The sequence below is a fragment of the Pyrus communis genome, chromosome 6 (assembly GCF_963583255.1).
Source record: "Pyrus communis chromosome 6, drPyrComm1.1, whole genome shotgun sequence".
NCBI classification, from domain to species: Eukaryota; Viridiplantae; Streptophyta; class Magnoliopsida; order Rosales; family Rosaceae; genus Pyrus; species Pyrus communis.
This window is the reverse complement of record NC_084808.1, coordinates 12,499,103-12,516,071: the sequence shown is the minus strand read 5'-3', so window position 1 is coordinate 12,516,071 and position 16,969 is coordinate 12,499,103. Positions and strand designations below refer to the sequence as shown.

At 38.8% G+C, this 16,969-nt stretch overlaps 1 protein-coding gene across 3 annotated transcripts; it reads right to left on the bottom strand.

Annotated features, from left to right (window-relative positions):
- Positions 1–948: 948 nt before the first annotated feature.
- On the bottom strand, positions 949–16,109 carry LOC137737206 (uncharacterized). 3 transcript variants are annotated; one of them, XM_068476619.1, is made up of 7 exons: positions 15,724–16,109; positions 15,265–15,329; positions 14,125–14,159; positions 12,690–13,438; positions 9,157–9,246; positions 9,009–9,070; positions 949–1,206 (listed from the first exon to the last, which is right to left on the bottom strand). In XM_068476619.1, the coding sequence occupies exons 1-7, from the start codon at positions 15,967–15,969 to the stop codon at positions 1,101–1,103; spliced, it is 1,353 nt and encodes a 450-aa protein (XP_068332720.1). In that variant the 5' UTR covers positions 15,970–16,109; the 3' UTR covers positions 949–1,100. The 3 variants fall into 3 exon arrangements, with proteins under 3 accessions (XP_068332720.1, XP_068332721.1, XP_068332718.1); XM_068476620.1 differs by lacking the exon at positions 949–1,206 and adding an exon at positions 4,139–4,519 and having other exon boundaries at positions 14,125–14,156; positions 15,724–16,107; XM_068476617.1 differs by lacking the exon at positions 949–1,206 and adding an exon at positions 4,139–4,519 and having other exon boundaries at positions 15,724–16,105.
- Between the last annotated feature and the right edge of the window lie 860 nt (positions 16,110–16,969).

The window sequence follows — 16,969 nt, the reverse complement described above, 5'->3', positions numbered from 1 at the left end:
TCTTTACACTCGAAGCTTTCAGGTGCGATTGCACACTCCGTCAATAACACGTATAAAAATATGAAACAAACCTGTAAACATAACTTCATATAGCAATTACTATCTCTGTGAGGACATAGCTTCCTCAATAAGTTCATCTTATGCGAAAAGCGAAGCACCAGTCAATTTGCGGCTAGAGACACAAATTTTTCAAAACCAAGGGTCTTTGGAGTTAACAATTCCTAGCCCAAAAAAGAAAGAGAGAAAAAAAAAAATAGAACGAATAAAACGGTTACGAAAAAATTAAACTCATGACATAAATATTTTATCGTACATCATTCGGACCACAATTTAAGAGAAAATTACTATCAACGGACTGGAACTAGCCTTCCATTGGCTCGTCCCATCGATAACAAGAAGAGAGTTACAAATGAGGAAAGTTTTTAAAATATCATATAAACTTATACATGTTTTTTTAAATTTGTCATATGACTCATCTTAACATCTTTAAGTTTTTCATTCAAAATACTTGCACATAACTCGTGTTTAGGGTTCTTTTGAACAATTGGCCTCATTTTAACTTCATTTCATTGTTTACCACGAGCAATGATTTTGTAAAAACAATGTATATCTTGAGGACTATATACTGTTGAAAAGAAGCTCGATCAAAATTATGTCATGTCATTATACTAAGTTTCATTTTGTTTTAGAATAAAAATAAGTATTCTATTGCATAATCATTTCATTTTTAGTTTGTAGAAACTCTAGATTTTTGTTTCGTCGAATGCAACCTTCTAGAAGGCTTCTAGAAGGGAGTGAAGTGTTGAAAGTCATTAACAGGCCTAAACACAAGTCATGTGCAACGTACACGACTTGTTTGGATAGAAAACCTAATAGAGTTGAGAGCATATGACAAATTGATAGTTTTAGAAAGTTGACATGTCAAGTCACTTAAAATTTTAGTTCACTTGATAAAAGTATATAAATTCAAATGACATTTCAAAAATTTTGCCTTGTAAAACTCTAAATGGGCCCTTGGTTGAATTTTTTTTGGAAATATAAATAGGTAGGGTCCAGGAAGATGTTTCTGCAAGTGAATACCGTTCTTGACTTGTGCCTTATTAATCTTCATCAGAATAATTGAACTTGACCGAGTGTGATTGCTGATCAATCTGCCCTCCTCTGTATGACCCTCGCTTCTTTTTGATCTTTTCGTGCCAAAAATCCCTGCAAATTCAATGGAAAGCATAATTAAGAAACAAGTGCCTAGAGAACCACTTAGTACTACGGTCTAATGGTATTCCTCTTCACTTGTAAGTGAGAGGTCTTAGGTTCGATTCTCGCCAAAGGCAAAATTGAACCACATTATTATGACAAGCTCATTGTTAGGAATTGGCCCACTTGCCCACCCCCTTAATATAGATACTATCATTTTTTTGTTGAAGAAAAAAAATAACACAAGACATTCTAACGAGTGCATGCATATGGTGCGTGTGAGAATGAAGGGCATAAAGCTTTAAGTCTAATATAGTTCTCAACAGGAGCATCACAATCAGCTCAATAGCAATATGAAAGACACTAGTTATCTTTTTACTTTTGAAAATTATGTTCAAAGAGTGCCAAATCATTCAGCTCTTTATGTACACCAGAAATATAACATTTTCTCCATACTCCAGTAGGACAGATAAAAAAATTAGTCCAAGAGCCCAGCCCTCCTGGGCGACAGTTTTTGCGAAACTGTGCCCGGAAATTAGTTTGCACTATAGTGTTGGATTACAAACAAGAGAAGTGGGGTTATTAGCCATAGAATCCATATGTTGCGGACAGGCGCTCAAAAACAGTACATTAGTTGAAACTCGAAATACATCGGAGTTTCCCCAATAAAACCAATTTCCCTATAGCAGAGGTCCACTGGAGAAAAAGAGAAGGATGGTTAGAGGTGAAGAAATAAGAGAGAGCAAAGAGAGGTGGATGCTTATCCCTGTTTTTCTGGAAATAGCTTAACCCTAACTTGTGCATTAGAAAAAGCGGAAAGGCCTAAAATTTTGATTAATACAATAAAATAAATTCATTCATAGAAGTCGCATGTTATTTTTTCAACAGTATACTACATTACAATTATTTCCTAACAGATAATATGTTCGAAGGATTTATACCATTTATGGTTGGCATATCTTTCACAGCCGATCCTCTAACCCCTAACCCTGTCCCTCTTCTAGTATGATGATGGGTGTCTTCTCGGAACATTTTAATCTACTGAACCCCCATTCTATTCTTTATCCAAGTTGATTTCCAAGGCAATACAAGGGGTTTCCGTTCGAATGAATTCGTCTTGAGACTTCTTGAACTCGTCAAAGTTGGCTTTCCGATTGGAAACCCTCGATTCCATGGTTTTGCAAAACGTTTGCAGCGGTATACAACGGAGAAGGATTGAGAGGAACGAACTACTGGCTATGATACCAATGTTATGTAAGAAAAGAGCTCAACCCAAAAGACTAGTCCAATAGATGGGGGTGGGATTCCAATAGGTGGGAGGACCCCAAGGACTTAAGTACCACTACACCATTTCTGATGTAGCTGATGTGGGATCATAACATCACACCACCCTTCGGAAGACTTGACGCCCATAGCAGCTCCTACTCTAGTGGCTTTCACTCTTAATGGCGGTGCACCCTTTGGTTGTTCGGTTAAGGTAGCCCTTTCCAGGTTGCCCCCTCCGCAGCGTCGGGAACTTAGGCTCTGATACCAATGTTTGAACCCTACTCTACGTCTTCCACAATTGCACAAAGATAGGATAACAAAACAACAATACAAACAATCAATATTTCATTAACTGTCTTTCCTCTCTTACAATGTACTATTTATACTAATACTCAACTCTAACTGTAACCACAAGATGATGACATTTGGCATCCTAACACTATCGGGCTCAATACATCATCAGAAATATCAAACCCAACTATGTGCAATGTGTGGAGACGTCGAAAATCTATCAAACTCTAACTCGTTTCTATTCTCCAATTTCGGACTACTCAATGCTATGTTTTTCACTTTTGGCAGTCCTCCTAGACCTAGCTTTGGTTAAGATTGTGGTAAAGCTCTGTGAAATTTCATCTTGTCATTTATCACATGTTACCATTGAGTCCAATTTGGGCCTAGCAATGATTTGGTATAATCACAATTTGGTCATTGGGCTGGCAAAGAAGTAACTCTTAATTGGGCTCATTACGAGGTTTTTTTTTTTTTTTTTTTTTTTTTTTTTTTTTGGTGAAACCCAATGGGAGGTTAATGGGGTATATAGAAGTGATTAAAATTTAAGAACATTTATCTTTACGCTCGAAGCTTATGCGGTTGCACACTCTATCAATAACATGTATAAAAATGCGAAATAAACCTGTAAACATAACTTCATATAGCAATTACTATCTCTGTGAGGACATAACTTCCTCGATAAGTTCATCTTATGCGAAAAATTAAGCACCAGTCAATTTGCGCCTAGAGACACAAATTTTTGAAAACCAAGAGTCTTTGGAGTTAACAATTCCTAGCCCAAATAAGTAAGAGAGAGAGAGAGAGAGAGAGAGAGAGAGAGAGAGAGAAGAACAAATAAATTAAACTCATGACATAAATATTTTATCGTACATCATTCAGACCACAATTTAAGAGAAAATTACTATCAACGGACTGGAGCTAGCCTTCCATTGGCTCGTCCCATCGAGAACAAGAAGAGAATTACAAAGGAGGAAAAATTTTTAATTATCATATGAACTTATACATTTTTTTTTTCAATTTGTCATATGACTCATCGTTAAACTTTTCATTCAAAATACTTGCACATAACTCGTTTTTAGGGTTCCTTCGAACAATTGGCCTCATTTTAACTTCATTTCATTGTTTACCATGAGCAATGATTTTGTAAAAACAATGTATATTTTGAGGACTATATACTGTCGCAAAGAAACTCAATCAAAATTATATCATGTCATTATACTAAGTTTCATTTTGTTTTAGAATAAAAATAAGTATTCTATTGCATAATCATTTCATTTTTAGTTTGTAGAAACTCTAGATTTTTGTTTCGTTGAATGCAACCTTCTAGAAGGCTTCTAGAAGGGAGTGAAGAGTTGAAAGTCATAAATAAGCCTAAACACAAGTCATGTGCAACGTACACGATTTGTTTGGATAGAAAACAGAGTTGAGAGCATATGACACATTGATAGTTTCAGAAAGTTGATATGACAAGTCACTTAAAATTTTAGTTCACTTGATAAAAGTATATAAATTCAAATGACATTTCAAAAATTTTGCCTTGTAAAACTCTAAATGGGCCCTTGGTTGAATTTTTTTTGGAAATATAAATAGGTAGGGTCCAGGAAGAAAATGTTTCTGCAAATGAATACCGTTCTTGACTTGTGCCTTAAGGAAACTTTCCAGTTAATCTTCTTCAGAATAATTGAACTTGACCGAGTGTGATTGCTGATCAATCTGCCCTCCTCTGTATGACCCTCGCTTCTTTTTGGTCTTTTCGTGCCGAAAATCCCTGCAAATTCAATGGAAAGCATAATTAAGAAACAAGTGTCTAGAGTAGGGCTGGGCACGGGCCGGGCCGGGCCCAATTTTGAAGGAACCGGGCCGGACCTAAGTTCAAAGGGAACGGGCCGGGCCGGGGATTACATTTTTTAAATTAAGAACCGGACATTACCCGGCCCGGTTGAAACGGGCCGGTTCGGGCCGGGTCCACGGGTCCTTTTTTTTTTTTTTTTTTTCTTCAGAAAATCACTACAACTTCTGATCGCCATATCCATGGAGATGAAGCTCCATCAGAAGGAAGACGGCCCACGAGTTCTCAAGGTCCTAGAAGCTCTAAAACAAGCCTCCCACGAGCTACAGACCCACCTGATTCCCCACTCAAACTCATCCTCTGCCATTAACGCCCTCCTCGAGCTCGAGACCGAGTCCGACAACATCCTCTCCCGGGACCCACAACTCTCCGCCCTCTCCCAACACCTCGCCACCCTCAAAACCCTCGTCGAATTGCTCCGCCAGTCCAGCGGCCACCTCAGCATCCGCTCCTTGCTTACTCGCTGCTGCTCGACTCACTGCCTCTCCAAACTCGCCCGGTCTATCGAGTCCGAAATTCAAGCGTGGATCGACCGCGAGTGCTTACATAGCTTGACGCGAGCTCTGGAAGAAGACCCAATTCGCGACGAGGACGAGTTGATCGAACTACTGACTCAGTTCGAGGACCGAGTTGCGCAGGGGTTCAACCATGAGTTGCAAGATTTGATCTTGAAGTCCAAAGTTGTCACCTCGCTCGAGTCAGTTCTGTGCGAGTCGACTCGGTCATCGAAGCGAGTCAAAGAACACACTGCTTTCGCCATTGCAGCTCTGATCAAGTTCAATAAAGATGTTTTCGTGGGTCAAGTTTTGATCGGTCGGCCGACGATCAGCTCTCTGATAAAAATCGCGTCTCCGAACGCGATCAGAGTACTCTGCGCGCTCGTCAGGCTGATCAAATCGCCGCTCGTCGACGAGATCGAGTTCAACGGAGAACTACCCCAGATCATAAGCTTCCTGAATTCCGAAGATTTGGAAATGCGAGTGATAGCTATGGTCTGCGTGTAGCTAGTACTCATGAGGTCGAGGCGTTCGAAGAACAAAACGATGTCAGGTGGACTTTTTCTAATAAATTTCTTCACAGAGAGCATAATCTTCTTATTTCTGCGGAAATTACCAGTACATGAAGGCAAAAAACCAGGGGTATCGATGATAGTTTGCTTGGGAGTCTGGCAGGCAGATACAGAGTGATTAGATTAAATCAACGGAAATTTGGAAGGTGGAAACGGTTCGTACCCGCCCCGCCCCGTTTCTCAGCAATTAGGACCCGTCCCGCCCCGCAAATGACATGGACCCGACCCGCCCCGCCCCGTTTCAGAATTTTAAAAACAGGATCCGCCCCGTACCCGCCCCGAATCGCTTGGACCCGCCCCTACCCGCGGGTCCAGGCCCCGTTTGCCCAGCCTTAGTCTAGAGAGCCACTTAGTACTACGGTCTAGTGGTATTCCTCTTCACTTGTAAGTGAGAGGTCTTAGATTCAATTCTCGCCAAAGGCAAAATTGAACCACATTATTATGGCAAGCCCATTGTTAAGAATTGGCCCACTTGCCCACCCCATTAATGTAGATACTATCTTTTGTTGAAGAAAAAAAAGAACACAAGACATTATAGCGAGTGCGTGTGGGAATGAAGGGCATAAAGCTCTAAGTCTAATATAGTTCTCAACAGGAGCATCACAATCAGCTCAATAGCAATGTGAAAGACACTAGTTATCTTTTTATTTTTGAAAATTTATGTTTAAAGAGTGCCAAATCATTCAGCTCTTTATGTACACCAGAAATATAACCTTTTCTCCACACTCCAGCAGGACAAAAAAAAAAAATAGTTCAAGAGTCCTGCATTCCTGGGCGACAGTTTTTGCGAAACTTTGACCAGAAATTAGCTTGCACTATAGTGTTGGATTACAAACAAGAGGAGTGGGGTTATTAGCCATAGAATCCATATGTTGCGGACAGGCGCTCAAAAACAGTACATTAGTTGAAACTCGAAATACATCGGAGTTTCCCCAATAAAACCAATCCCTATAGCAGAGTCCACTCGAGAAAAAGAGAAGGATGGTTAGAGGTGAAGAAATAAGAGAGAGCAAAGGGAGGTGGATGCTTATCCCTGTTTTTTCTGGAAATAGCTTAACCCTAACTTGTGCATTAGAAAAAGCGGAAAGGCCTAAAATTTTGATTAATACAATAAAATAAATTCATTCATAGAAGTCACATGTTATTTTTTCAACAGTATACTACATTACAATTATTTCCTAACAGACAATATGTTCGAAGGATCTATACCATTTATGTTTGTCATATCTTTCACAGCCGATCCTCCAACCCCTAATCCTTTCCCTCTTCTAGTATGATGATGGGTGTCTTCTCGGAACATTTTAATCTACTGAACCCCCATTCCATTCTTTATCCAAGTTGATTTCCAAGGCAATATGAGGGGTTTCCGTTCAAATGAATTAAGACACTGGAGACATCTAAATGTAGCTTTGATTACAAGTCAGCTAGATGATTTTTTTGTTTCACTATGAGCCCCACCAGTTGTTTACCCAATTAACACCCAAATTAACTGTCCGTCAATCTATAACCTTTGCACGGCCTGACTCCAACTTAAATCAAATTACTCCTATTACATTTAAAGCCTTTCACTAAACATGACCAAACCATCTTAAACAATTATTCCTCCAATTCATTTTATCGAGGACTGGTGTCATCCCCACCCGACTGCGTATATATAGATTGTTTATCTTGACACTCATTCACATGAAATCCTTCTATCAACTACATTGACTTAGGCACAACTCTATTCAATGGGCATGTTGGTTTGAACTTGCCAGTGATGTGCACTTGTTTTTCAAAATTACAAACATTTTTGTGCCAACGAAAATAGTAGGCCGTGTAGCAATACATTAAGCTTCAAAGGTGCTTTAAAATCATAATTACTATATTTTGGGTGAATTACATTTTACCCCCTCAGGTTTGAGATTGATTTCAATTCCTAACAACATCTTTAAAACATTTCAATTTCATACATTTACTTATCATTTTATTTCAATTTCATACATCCGTTAAAAATCTGTTAACCGTTAAGTGATGATGTGACGAATAAGGGATCCTCATTTGTGTTGACATGACCGCCACATTTGTGCCATGTGACTGAACACTTAATAAAATATTTAAAATATTAAAATAATTAATTAAAGAAAAGTTTAAAAAATATAAAATAAAAAAATAAAAAAAAAACCAAAACTAGATCGTCTTCCCCACCCCCTTCTCCACACCCGAGCCCACCCCCAAATCACACTCCCTCTCTCTCTAATCCTTAAACCCAAAAACCCCTTCGTCTTCCCCAAATCAGAGACAACCCCCTTCTCCTCACCCGAGCCCACCCCCAGATCCCCCCTCACGACCTTTTCTCGCACGCCCACTACTCGACGTCATCGGCCACAGCAGCCACTGAGCCTCCCACACCTCCCACACCTGCTACGACGTCAGTGAGTGGAAAAATCACAAATGATTTCACTGGAAAGGGCGCCGTCAGCAAGGTCTGTCAGGTGATCGGAGCTGTCCTCGATGTTAGGTTAGACGAGGGGTTGCCGCTGATCCTCATGGCTCTCGAGGTTCTGTATAACTTGAAGGTGGGATTAGAGATTAGAGAGAGAGAGGTCCTGGACAAGGGTTTCTGGGTTTAGGGATTAGAGAGAGGGAGGGAGTGTGATTTGGGGGTGGGCTCGGGTGGGGATAAAAGGGTGGGGAAGACGATTTGGTTTTGGTGTTTTTTTTTTTTTTTTTCTTTAATTGATTAATTAATTTAATAACAACAAAGTCTCTTTCCACAAAGTCTTTTTCCATTAATTTAATATTTTAAATATTTTATTAAGTGTTTAGTCACGTGGCACAAATGTGGCAGCCACGTCAGCACATATAGGGACCCCTTATTCGCCATGTCATCACTTAACGGTTAACTTAACAGATTTTTTAATGAATGTATGAAATTGAAATAAAATGATAAGTAAATGTATGAAATTGAAATGTTTTAAAGATATAAGGAATTAAAATCCACCCCAAACCTGAGGGGGTTAAAATGTAATTTACCCCTATATTTTATATATGATATCTAATATAAACATAAAAGGTTTCACCAGTTAACTATGGTGCAAACTGCAAACTTACTTCGGCTTTTAATTCAGCCAAAGACCTATAAGATTTAACAATACAAGAGGAAACAACAATTTGGACACAAAAAACTGACCCTCTCTAACAAAGGTGTGACCTACCATTGTACGTGGGAGCCACCTGTATCAGAGTGTCGGTTTTGTTTATCTAACTAGCAGTACTCCAAAAAGGAAAAGCAAGATGATAATTCAAAAGAGCATGAAACAGTTTAGAATACAACAATGTGGCAATCAGAATACACACCTTCCTCGGACTTGCCCAAGAATCTCTTGTGCTTTTGCACCGTAGCCAATCTCCGCACCATCCTGCACAGAATTGAGAGGGAGAAAATAGTGGACAAAAATAAGTACGGAGTACAAGAAAATAATACAGAAGCTAATCAGTCTCACACCTTTGCCCAGTAAGAATTATCTCGAAGCTTCTCATCAACAAATTCCACCTCATCAGCTTTTACCCTTTGAAATGCATTAACCGTCTTTGGCTGCAGTAACAACATTTATCAACATTGGTTGAACTTTAACCCTGAAGTTACATAAGTATAAAGCGCAAGAGAGAAATAGAGAAATAAAGAAAAGGAAACAAACATCAATCCAACAACAGCATAAAGCACCACACAAAAAACTCATGCATAATGTACAACAACAACAAAGTCTTTTCTCACTAAGTAGGGTCGGCTGTATGAATCTAGAACGTCATTGCGCACAGTTTTGTGCCACGTTTTTTGTTAGATCCAGGTACTCAAAATCTTTTCTTAGAGTCTTTTCCCAAGTCTCTTAGGTCTTCTTCTACCCTTTTGGCTCTGAACCTCTGTCTCGTAATCGTATCTTCTAATCAGAGCGTTTGTGGGTCTTTGTTTCACATGTCCAAACCACCGTAATTGATTTTCTCTCATTTTTCTTTCAATTTCAACTACTGCTACTTTACCTCGGATATTCTCATTCCTAATTTTATCATTTCTCGTGTGCCCACACATCTAATGAAGTATTCTCATCTCCGCTACACTCATTTTATGTACGTGTTGATGTTTCACCATCCAACATTCTTTGCCATAAAGCATTGATGGCCTTATTACCATCTTATAACATTTTCCCTTGAACTTTAATGGCATGCGACGATTTCACAACACACTCGATGCACTCTTTCACTTCATCCATCCAGCTTGTATGCTATGGTTGAAGTCTCCATCCAACTCTTTGTTCTTGTGCAAGATAGATTCTAGGTAGCGAAAACGATTGCTCTTTGGTACTTCCTGATCTCCAATCCTCCCCTACCTCATTTGAGCCTCCATTCAAACTGAACTTGCACTCCATATACTTTGTCTTTGACTGACTTAGGCGAAGACCTTTAGATTTCAACACTTCTCTCCAAGGTTAAGCTTCCTATTTACTCCTTCCTGAGTTTCATCTATCAACATTATATCGTCTGCGAAATGCATACACCAAGGAATATCACCTTAAATATGTTCAATTAACTCATCCATTACCAATGCAAAAGGGTAAGGACTTAAAGATGAGTCTTAATGTAACACTATAGTTATGGAGAAGCTTTTGGTTTGTCCTTCGTGAGTTCTTACGGCAGTTCGTGCTCCATCATATATATCCTTTATAGATTGGATATATGCTACTCATACTCCTTTCTTCTCTAAAATCCTCCAAAGAATGTATCGTGGGACCCTACAGCATGCTTTTTCCAAATCTATAAAGACCATGTGCAAATCCTTTTTCATATCTCTATATCTTTCCATAGATCTTCGTAAGAGATAGACTGCCTCCATGATTGAGCGTCCTGGCATGAACCCGAATTGGTTGTCCGAAAATCGTGTCTCTTGCCTCAGTATATACTCAATTACTCTCTCACAGTGCTTCATTGTATGACTCATTAATTTAATACCCATATAGTTTATGCAATTTGTACGTCGCCCCTATTCTTGTAGATAGGCACCAAAGTGTTCTTTTGCCACTCATTTGGTATCTTCTTCGCTTTCAAAATATTATTAAAAAGGTTTGTGAACCATGTTATACCCATCTCTCTCAAAACTTTCCATACTTCGATCGGTATATAATTTGGGCCCACTGCTTTTCTATGCTTCATCTTTTTCAAAGCTACAACCACTTCTTCCTTCCTGATTCGGCGGTAGAAGTAGTTTCTACCCTCTTCTGAGTTACTCTACTCCCCCAAAGAAGTACTCCTTTGAAAAGATTATGAAAATGACCTCTCTATCTGTCTTTGACCGCATTCTTTGTAGCAAGAACCTTTCCATTCTCATCCTTGATGCACCTCACTTGGTTCAAGTCTGTCTCTCGTCTTCTTTTCCCTTGCTCTAGCTAGTTTATAGATATCCAACTCTCCTTTGATATCTAGTCGCTTGTACATGTCGTCAAAAGCCACTAGCTTCGCTTCTCTCACAGTTTTCTTCGTCTCCTTCTTCGCTATTTTATAGCTTTCACTGTTTTTGTTGGTTTTATCCTTGTATAAGACTTTACAACATTCCTTCTTAGCTTTAAATTTTGTTTGTACCTCCTCCTTCCACCACCAAGATTCCTTTTGGTGTGGAGCAAAAACCCTTGGACTCTCCTAATACCCCTTTTGCCACTTTTCGGATACAAGTAGCCATGGAATCCCACATTTGGCTAGCTTCCCCCTCTTTATCCCAAACGCATTGGGTGATTACTTTTCTTTGAAAATGACTTGTTTTTCTCCTTTTAGATTCCACCATTTAGTCTTTGGGCACTTCAAGGTCTTGGTTCTTTTTCTCCCTCTTTTGATATGTACATCCATCACCAACAAGCGATGTTGATTAGCCAAGCTCTCTTCCGGTATAACTTTGCAATCCTTACAAGTTATACGATCCCCCTTCCTCATTAGAAGAAAATCTATTTGTGTTTTTGAAGACCCACTCTTGTAGGTGATCACATGTTCTTCTCTCTTCTTAAAGAAGGTATTGGCTAAGAGGAGATTATATGCCATTGCAAAATCCAAGATGGCTTCCCCATCCTTGTTTCTCTCCCTAAAACCATGACCACCATCAATGCTCCATAGTTGCCTGTCTCCTTGCCCACATGTCCATTTAAATCTCCTCCTATAAATACCTTCTCCGTCTGACCGATTCCTTGCACCAAGTCTCCAAGGTCTTCCCAAAATTTCTCCTTCAAACTCGTATCCAACCCTACTTGAAGTGCATACGCACTAATCACATTGATGAGTTCTTGTCCTATTACTATCTTGATTGCCATAATTCTATCTCCTACCCTCTTGATGTCTACAACATCTTGTGTCAAGGGCTTGTCCACAATGATGCCAACACCATTTCTCATTCTATTTGTGCCTGAATACCAAAGTTTAAAACCTAAGTTTTCAAGATCCTTTGCCTTGAGACCAACCCACTTAGTTTCTTGGAGGCACATAATACTTATCCTTCTCCTCACAATAACTTCCACTACTACCATAGATTTTCCCGTTAGGGTTCCTATATTCCACGTTCCTAAACGCATCCTACTCTCTTGAACTCTACCCTTCTGTCCTAGCTTCTTCACCCTCTCCCATCTAATAAGGTCAAGGTACTTCTTGAACTCTACCCTTTTATTGGTTCCAAAACTCATCCATAATATAGAACACAATAATAGTTGAGAAAAAGTTTCCCAAGAACAAACTCATTCGAAATGACAGAATGAAGTGTCAAAACAATACGACTTCAAACCGCCTCCAAAACTAGTAAAATTAGATCCAAAGTAATACTAGGACAAAAGAGCTTGAATCGAAAGTAACAAGAGTTCAATATGAGACAAGCTTTTCATTTATTCACATATAAAATGGAAGGAAAATGCGTTTAACAAGACATGTAGAACCTAGAGAACCTCTAAAGAGGCTGCATGAATAACTCACATCTCAAATGGTTCCTATCACACATAAAGATCAAGGAAATACCTCAGCTGAACCGTTGAGTTGCTTGTTGCTTTTCTTTTTCGAAGACTTCTCGGCCCTTTTCTCTAGTTCACCAAAATTTTCAGCTTTTCCTTGTGATGCATCATTATTTTCTGGTTGCTCACTTACCTTGGATGCTTTTGAACCCTCTACCATTCTGCGCTTGGATTCTTCATCTTCTTTGTTGTCAGTAGGCTGTGAATCATTTCCTTCAGAAACTAATCTTTTTCTTTTTTTGGAACATTTATTCTCCTTATCGGTAGCATCCGCTTCTGATATCTTGAAATCATCTTTTCGAGAACTAGTTCCATTCATATCTCCAACACTAAGTGCCTTCCCATTCTCACCACCTAAACTTTCAGAAACCAAACCATCTTTCTTTTTCTTCTTACTTTTAGATTTGACACTCTTCTCATACATTGGATTGTCATCAGCAATTGATTTACAAATTTCATTTGCATCATTTTTTCCTTCCAAGCCATGCTGCTCTACACCAGCACTGACAGAATCCATACTTGACTTGGTCTTCTTTTTCTTCTTATCCTTTGGTTTCTTCTCTACCTCAGAATCACCAACACCATTTTCCTTTAAAGGCACAGCATCTTTGATTTTTTTTCCAGTTGCACCAGGAAATTGCTCTGATTGATGTTCTGCTGCTGCATCGGCAAGAGAACCAGAAGTTATCTTGGACTTCTTTGCCTCCTGGGATAACTTATCAGCCTTTACCAGCAAGTGGAAGGTATCCTTAAATACTGTGCAGAATTAAAAAAACTAACATAAGAGCAATATAAAAATAAGGCTAAATTGTAGCAAAGGTCCTTGATCTATACCACGAGTTTAGTTTTGCCCCTAAACTCTACTAATAGTTTCTCCCGTCCTCGAATTATGTCATTTGTTGCACTAGTAGTCCTTTTCGTTAGCTCCGACAACTTTTCCATTAAGTTGAGGGATAAACAGGAATTTCATCAAAATATAAAAAAATGAATTTTTTAAAGAGGGAGACTTGGCTCCTCAAAGATTGACTAAACCTCATGACCTATTTGCAAAACTTCGTGCTTATGATCGGAACTCCTTAAGGATTGACTAAACAATCTTAGTTTTAATTGATTTTTTGCAGAGATGATCTTTACATTGTCATTTATAATATGAACGGTTCCGATCAGAAGTACGAGAAGGCCACTATACTCTTAAATTTGATAGAAAGGAAGACAAATTTGACGGAAGGACCACTCTTGCGACGCAATGTTAAGTTAGAGGACGGGAAAAACTAATATGGGAGTTCAGGGACGAAAACTAAACATGGGGTAAAGTTTAGGGACATTTACCTCATGACCAAAAAATAATGAACATATCTACATCATGGGACTCATACTTATACGCTAGGGAGAGAGCCTTCATGCACGATGGAAAGCAAGCAAATTTATAAATTCCTACATACCTTTATCCTCGCTGTGGACATTTGTGCCTCTACTACTACATAACAAAGAAATGCAGGTCAAATTAGAATAGAGACTGTAATTTAATGTTTAATTAAATAGCAGTACGATCACCAAATGTATTTGAGGCATTACGGCAGTCTGCCAGACAGCATCGGGATTTTTCCCATTGGAAGTCATGCCAGTGATTGCCATCAGCATGATTCTAGAATGGCACACGAAAATCTAAGATAACCTCTAAATCCACAAGTATGTGACAACTATTGTTTAAAATATGATCCTGTAATCTAAAACTACTTAAGCATTAAAACAAAATCTATCGCCATCTAATCCCAAATATCTTTGCCATGAAAGATTAGCATAACACCGTCCTTCTTGCTACTCCCACATCATTGAACTTACAAAAAATCAGAACACAAAAGTTTCGTAATCTAAGTTGCCACACAAATACTATCATCTGTATTAAACTCATACCGTTTGAATACTTTAAGTAGACATGTGTAATGATTTAAAGAATCATTTCAAAAGTATTAAAGAAGATACCACAATTGATGACTGTCTAGTGTCTTCATAATGTTGAAAAACACGCCCACTAGACCTTGTTCGTTAATGTAACCAACAGCAATAGACTAAACTACCAAATATACAAAAAACTTAGAAACACACAAGAACTATACTGGTTCGGCAGAACTTTTGCCTACATTCAGTTGTGATTTCTCTAGGTTTAGAAATCACCACTCCTTTGATTAATAATAGAGATTACAAAACTTTTGCAAACCCTAGAACTAATCTCAAAACTCTCAGCTGTCTCTGGCTGTTTTCTCTCTAAAAAATTAAGCCTTGCCGCACCCTATTTATAGGCATTGGGTCGGCTTACATGTCCCAAAGCTGATTGAATTCCTATTTCTGAGTGGACTAGGAAATTACACTTATTTAAATCCAAATAGACTTCTAGAAATCCAAACCTAAATTGAATAATGAAAACTGAAATTCTTTCCTAATTCCTCTAGGACAAGAATCGGTATACCTTTAATTTTCCTAAAACAATCCTAAACCAATTAGGACATATTTGACGAGCCAAAATCCTAACACATAAAAATTCACTAAGAGAAAAAAGAAAGTTGAAGAATTTGTCAAGTTACCACATCTCAGAATACTTGCAGTACATTTCTCCAAAATCAAAAAGAGAGTCCTTCACTTCACTTTTCTGCAAAAAGGTCAATAATTTGAATTCAATTCAACATCAACCACAGAATACAGTATAAATTTATTTACAGTGTATAAAATCTAATACTTCGTTAAGGAACTGTCCAACTCCATCTTCTGGGACAATGTTACAAATACCTTACCATTCAATCATATTAGGTATGAACCAGGCCAAGGAAAACATCATAACGGCTACGAAAATCGATACTGGATTAATTAATTAAGATCCAAAACAAACAGTAAAAATTTCTATAGAGAATGCTTTGATCATTTAGGGAGTTTTCAAAATCGGTCCTTCGAAACAACTTTCTGAGAATGCAACAATAAAAATTCATATATGCTCTGCATTTTCCTCTGTTTCTAGGCAACCAAACAGAAAATAGACAAGTGCCCACCTCGATTCCAGCTTCTGAAAGGAACTTTTTCAAGGTTCTGGAGAACCCATTGCTCTCCAGGAACCAAGCCACGGCGCGGAGGAGTTGACCCTTCTGATCGGGACTCAGAGTTTGGGCTCCATCGGCAGAGCTACCAGGCTTGCTGTGTTTCATGTCTCGGTTTAAGAGCAGAACTTGGCGAGGCTTGAATGCGAGAAGGGAAGGGTTGATAGCGTCCTCCTGCGTGCTTGTTAGGGATTTGGGCATGCGAGGATTCTGATTTCTCTGAGCTTTATTTGGAGGAGGACGAGGAGGGAGAAGGCTCCAACGCCGCCGAGGGTTTTATGAGGAATTAGGGTTTATTTGTGGCTGCCAAGTTTAATATTGGGTAATTTGCAAAATTCAATTTTTGTATGTTACACCATTGATCTTTGAAACTGCACAAATTTATACTTTTAAATACGTAGCTCACTTCTTTTTGGGTGCGAAGAAGTGTCAAAACAAACGATAATATTAAGGAGATTAAATTTTTTAAACTAAATTTACAATGGGATCAGGAGTATACTAACATGTTTGCGCTCCAAAATTCGTGTTTGGTATCACAAGTTGCCAGCCGATTCAACGTCCGAGACAGGGAAGGACGAAAATGCGGGTTTAACGATCTAGAGGTTGCCAGGCAGTGGGCAGATTTAGTGGGAGGAGAAGAGGCGTTGAGAGGGAGTTGTCGATGATGTATATGAAGATGGACTGCGAGTTTGTTGTGCTAAAAACAGCATAAAAACCAATTGAAAACCAACTCAAGCAAACCCATAGAAAATATACACCAAATGAAATGCAAAAACAAAACTAAAAAAAAAATAAATCAATTTTAAGGAATGTTCGCCAGAGTCAGTGTAACTCAAACCTATAACAACTCATCTTTGATGGAATGATAGCTAACAAATGGAGTAGCAGCTCTCTCTTCTTGTTTGGGGCTCTCGGCAGCTCTCTCTGCTTCTCTAACAATAAAAGGCCAGTCACCTTTTTCACACCAAAGAATGGTGCTAGTTTGATAAAAAAAAAGAATGGTGCTAGCACCGAAGCTCACCCTTATTCTCCCTGCCTTTGGAAATACCAAAGAAGGCTACTTCCTAGTTCCTAGCCTTTACTTTTCTTCCCCAAAACAAGGAACCAACATCATGCTGCTTAGGCACCAACAACATCATGCCTTTCAATTTTTCTTTGTCTTTTACTGTTAGCAGAAAAGAGCCTACAATTTGGCCACAAA

Excerpts from the sequence above, each read along its gene's own strand:
- LOC137737206 (XM_068476619.1), bottom strand. The coding sequence starts at position 15,969 with ATGCCCAAATCCCTAACAAGCACGCAGGAGGACGCTATCAACCCTTCC. Across the intron at positions 14,160-15,264 it reads TGCAAGTATTCTGAGATGTG|TAGTAGAGGCACAAATGTCC; the intron begins GTAACTTGACAA and ends TTTGTTATGTAG. Across the intron at positions 1,207-9,008 it reads CTTGGGCAAGTCCGAGGAAG|GGATTTTTGGCACGAAAAGA; the intron begins GTGTGTATTCTG and ends TTGAATTTGCAG.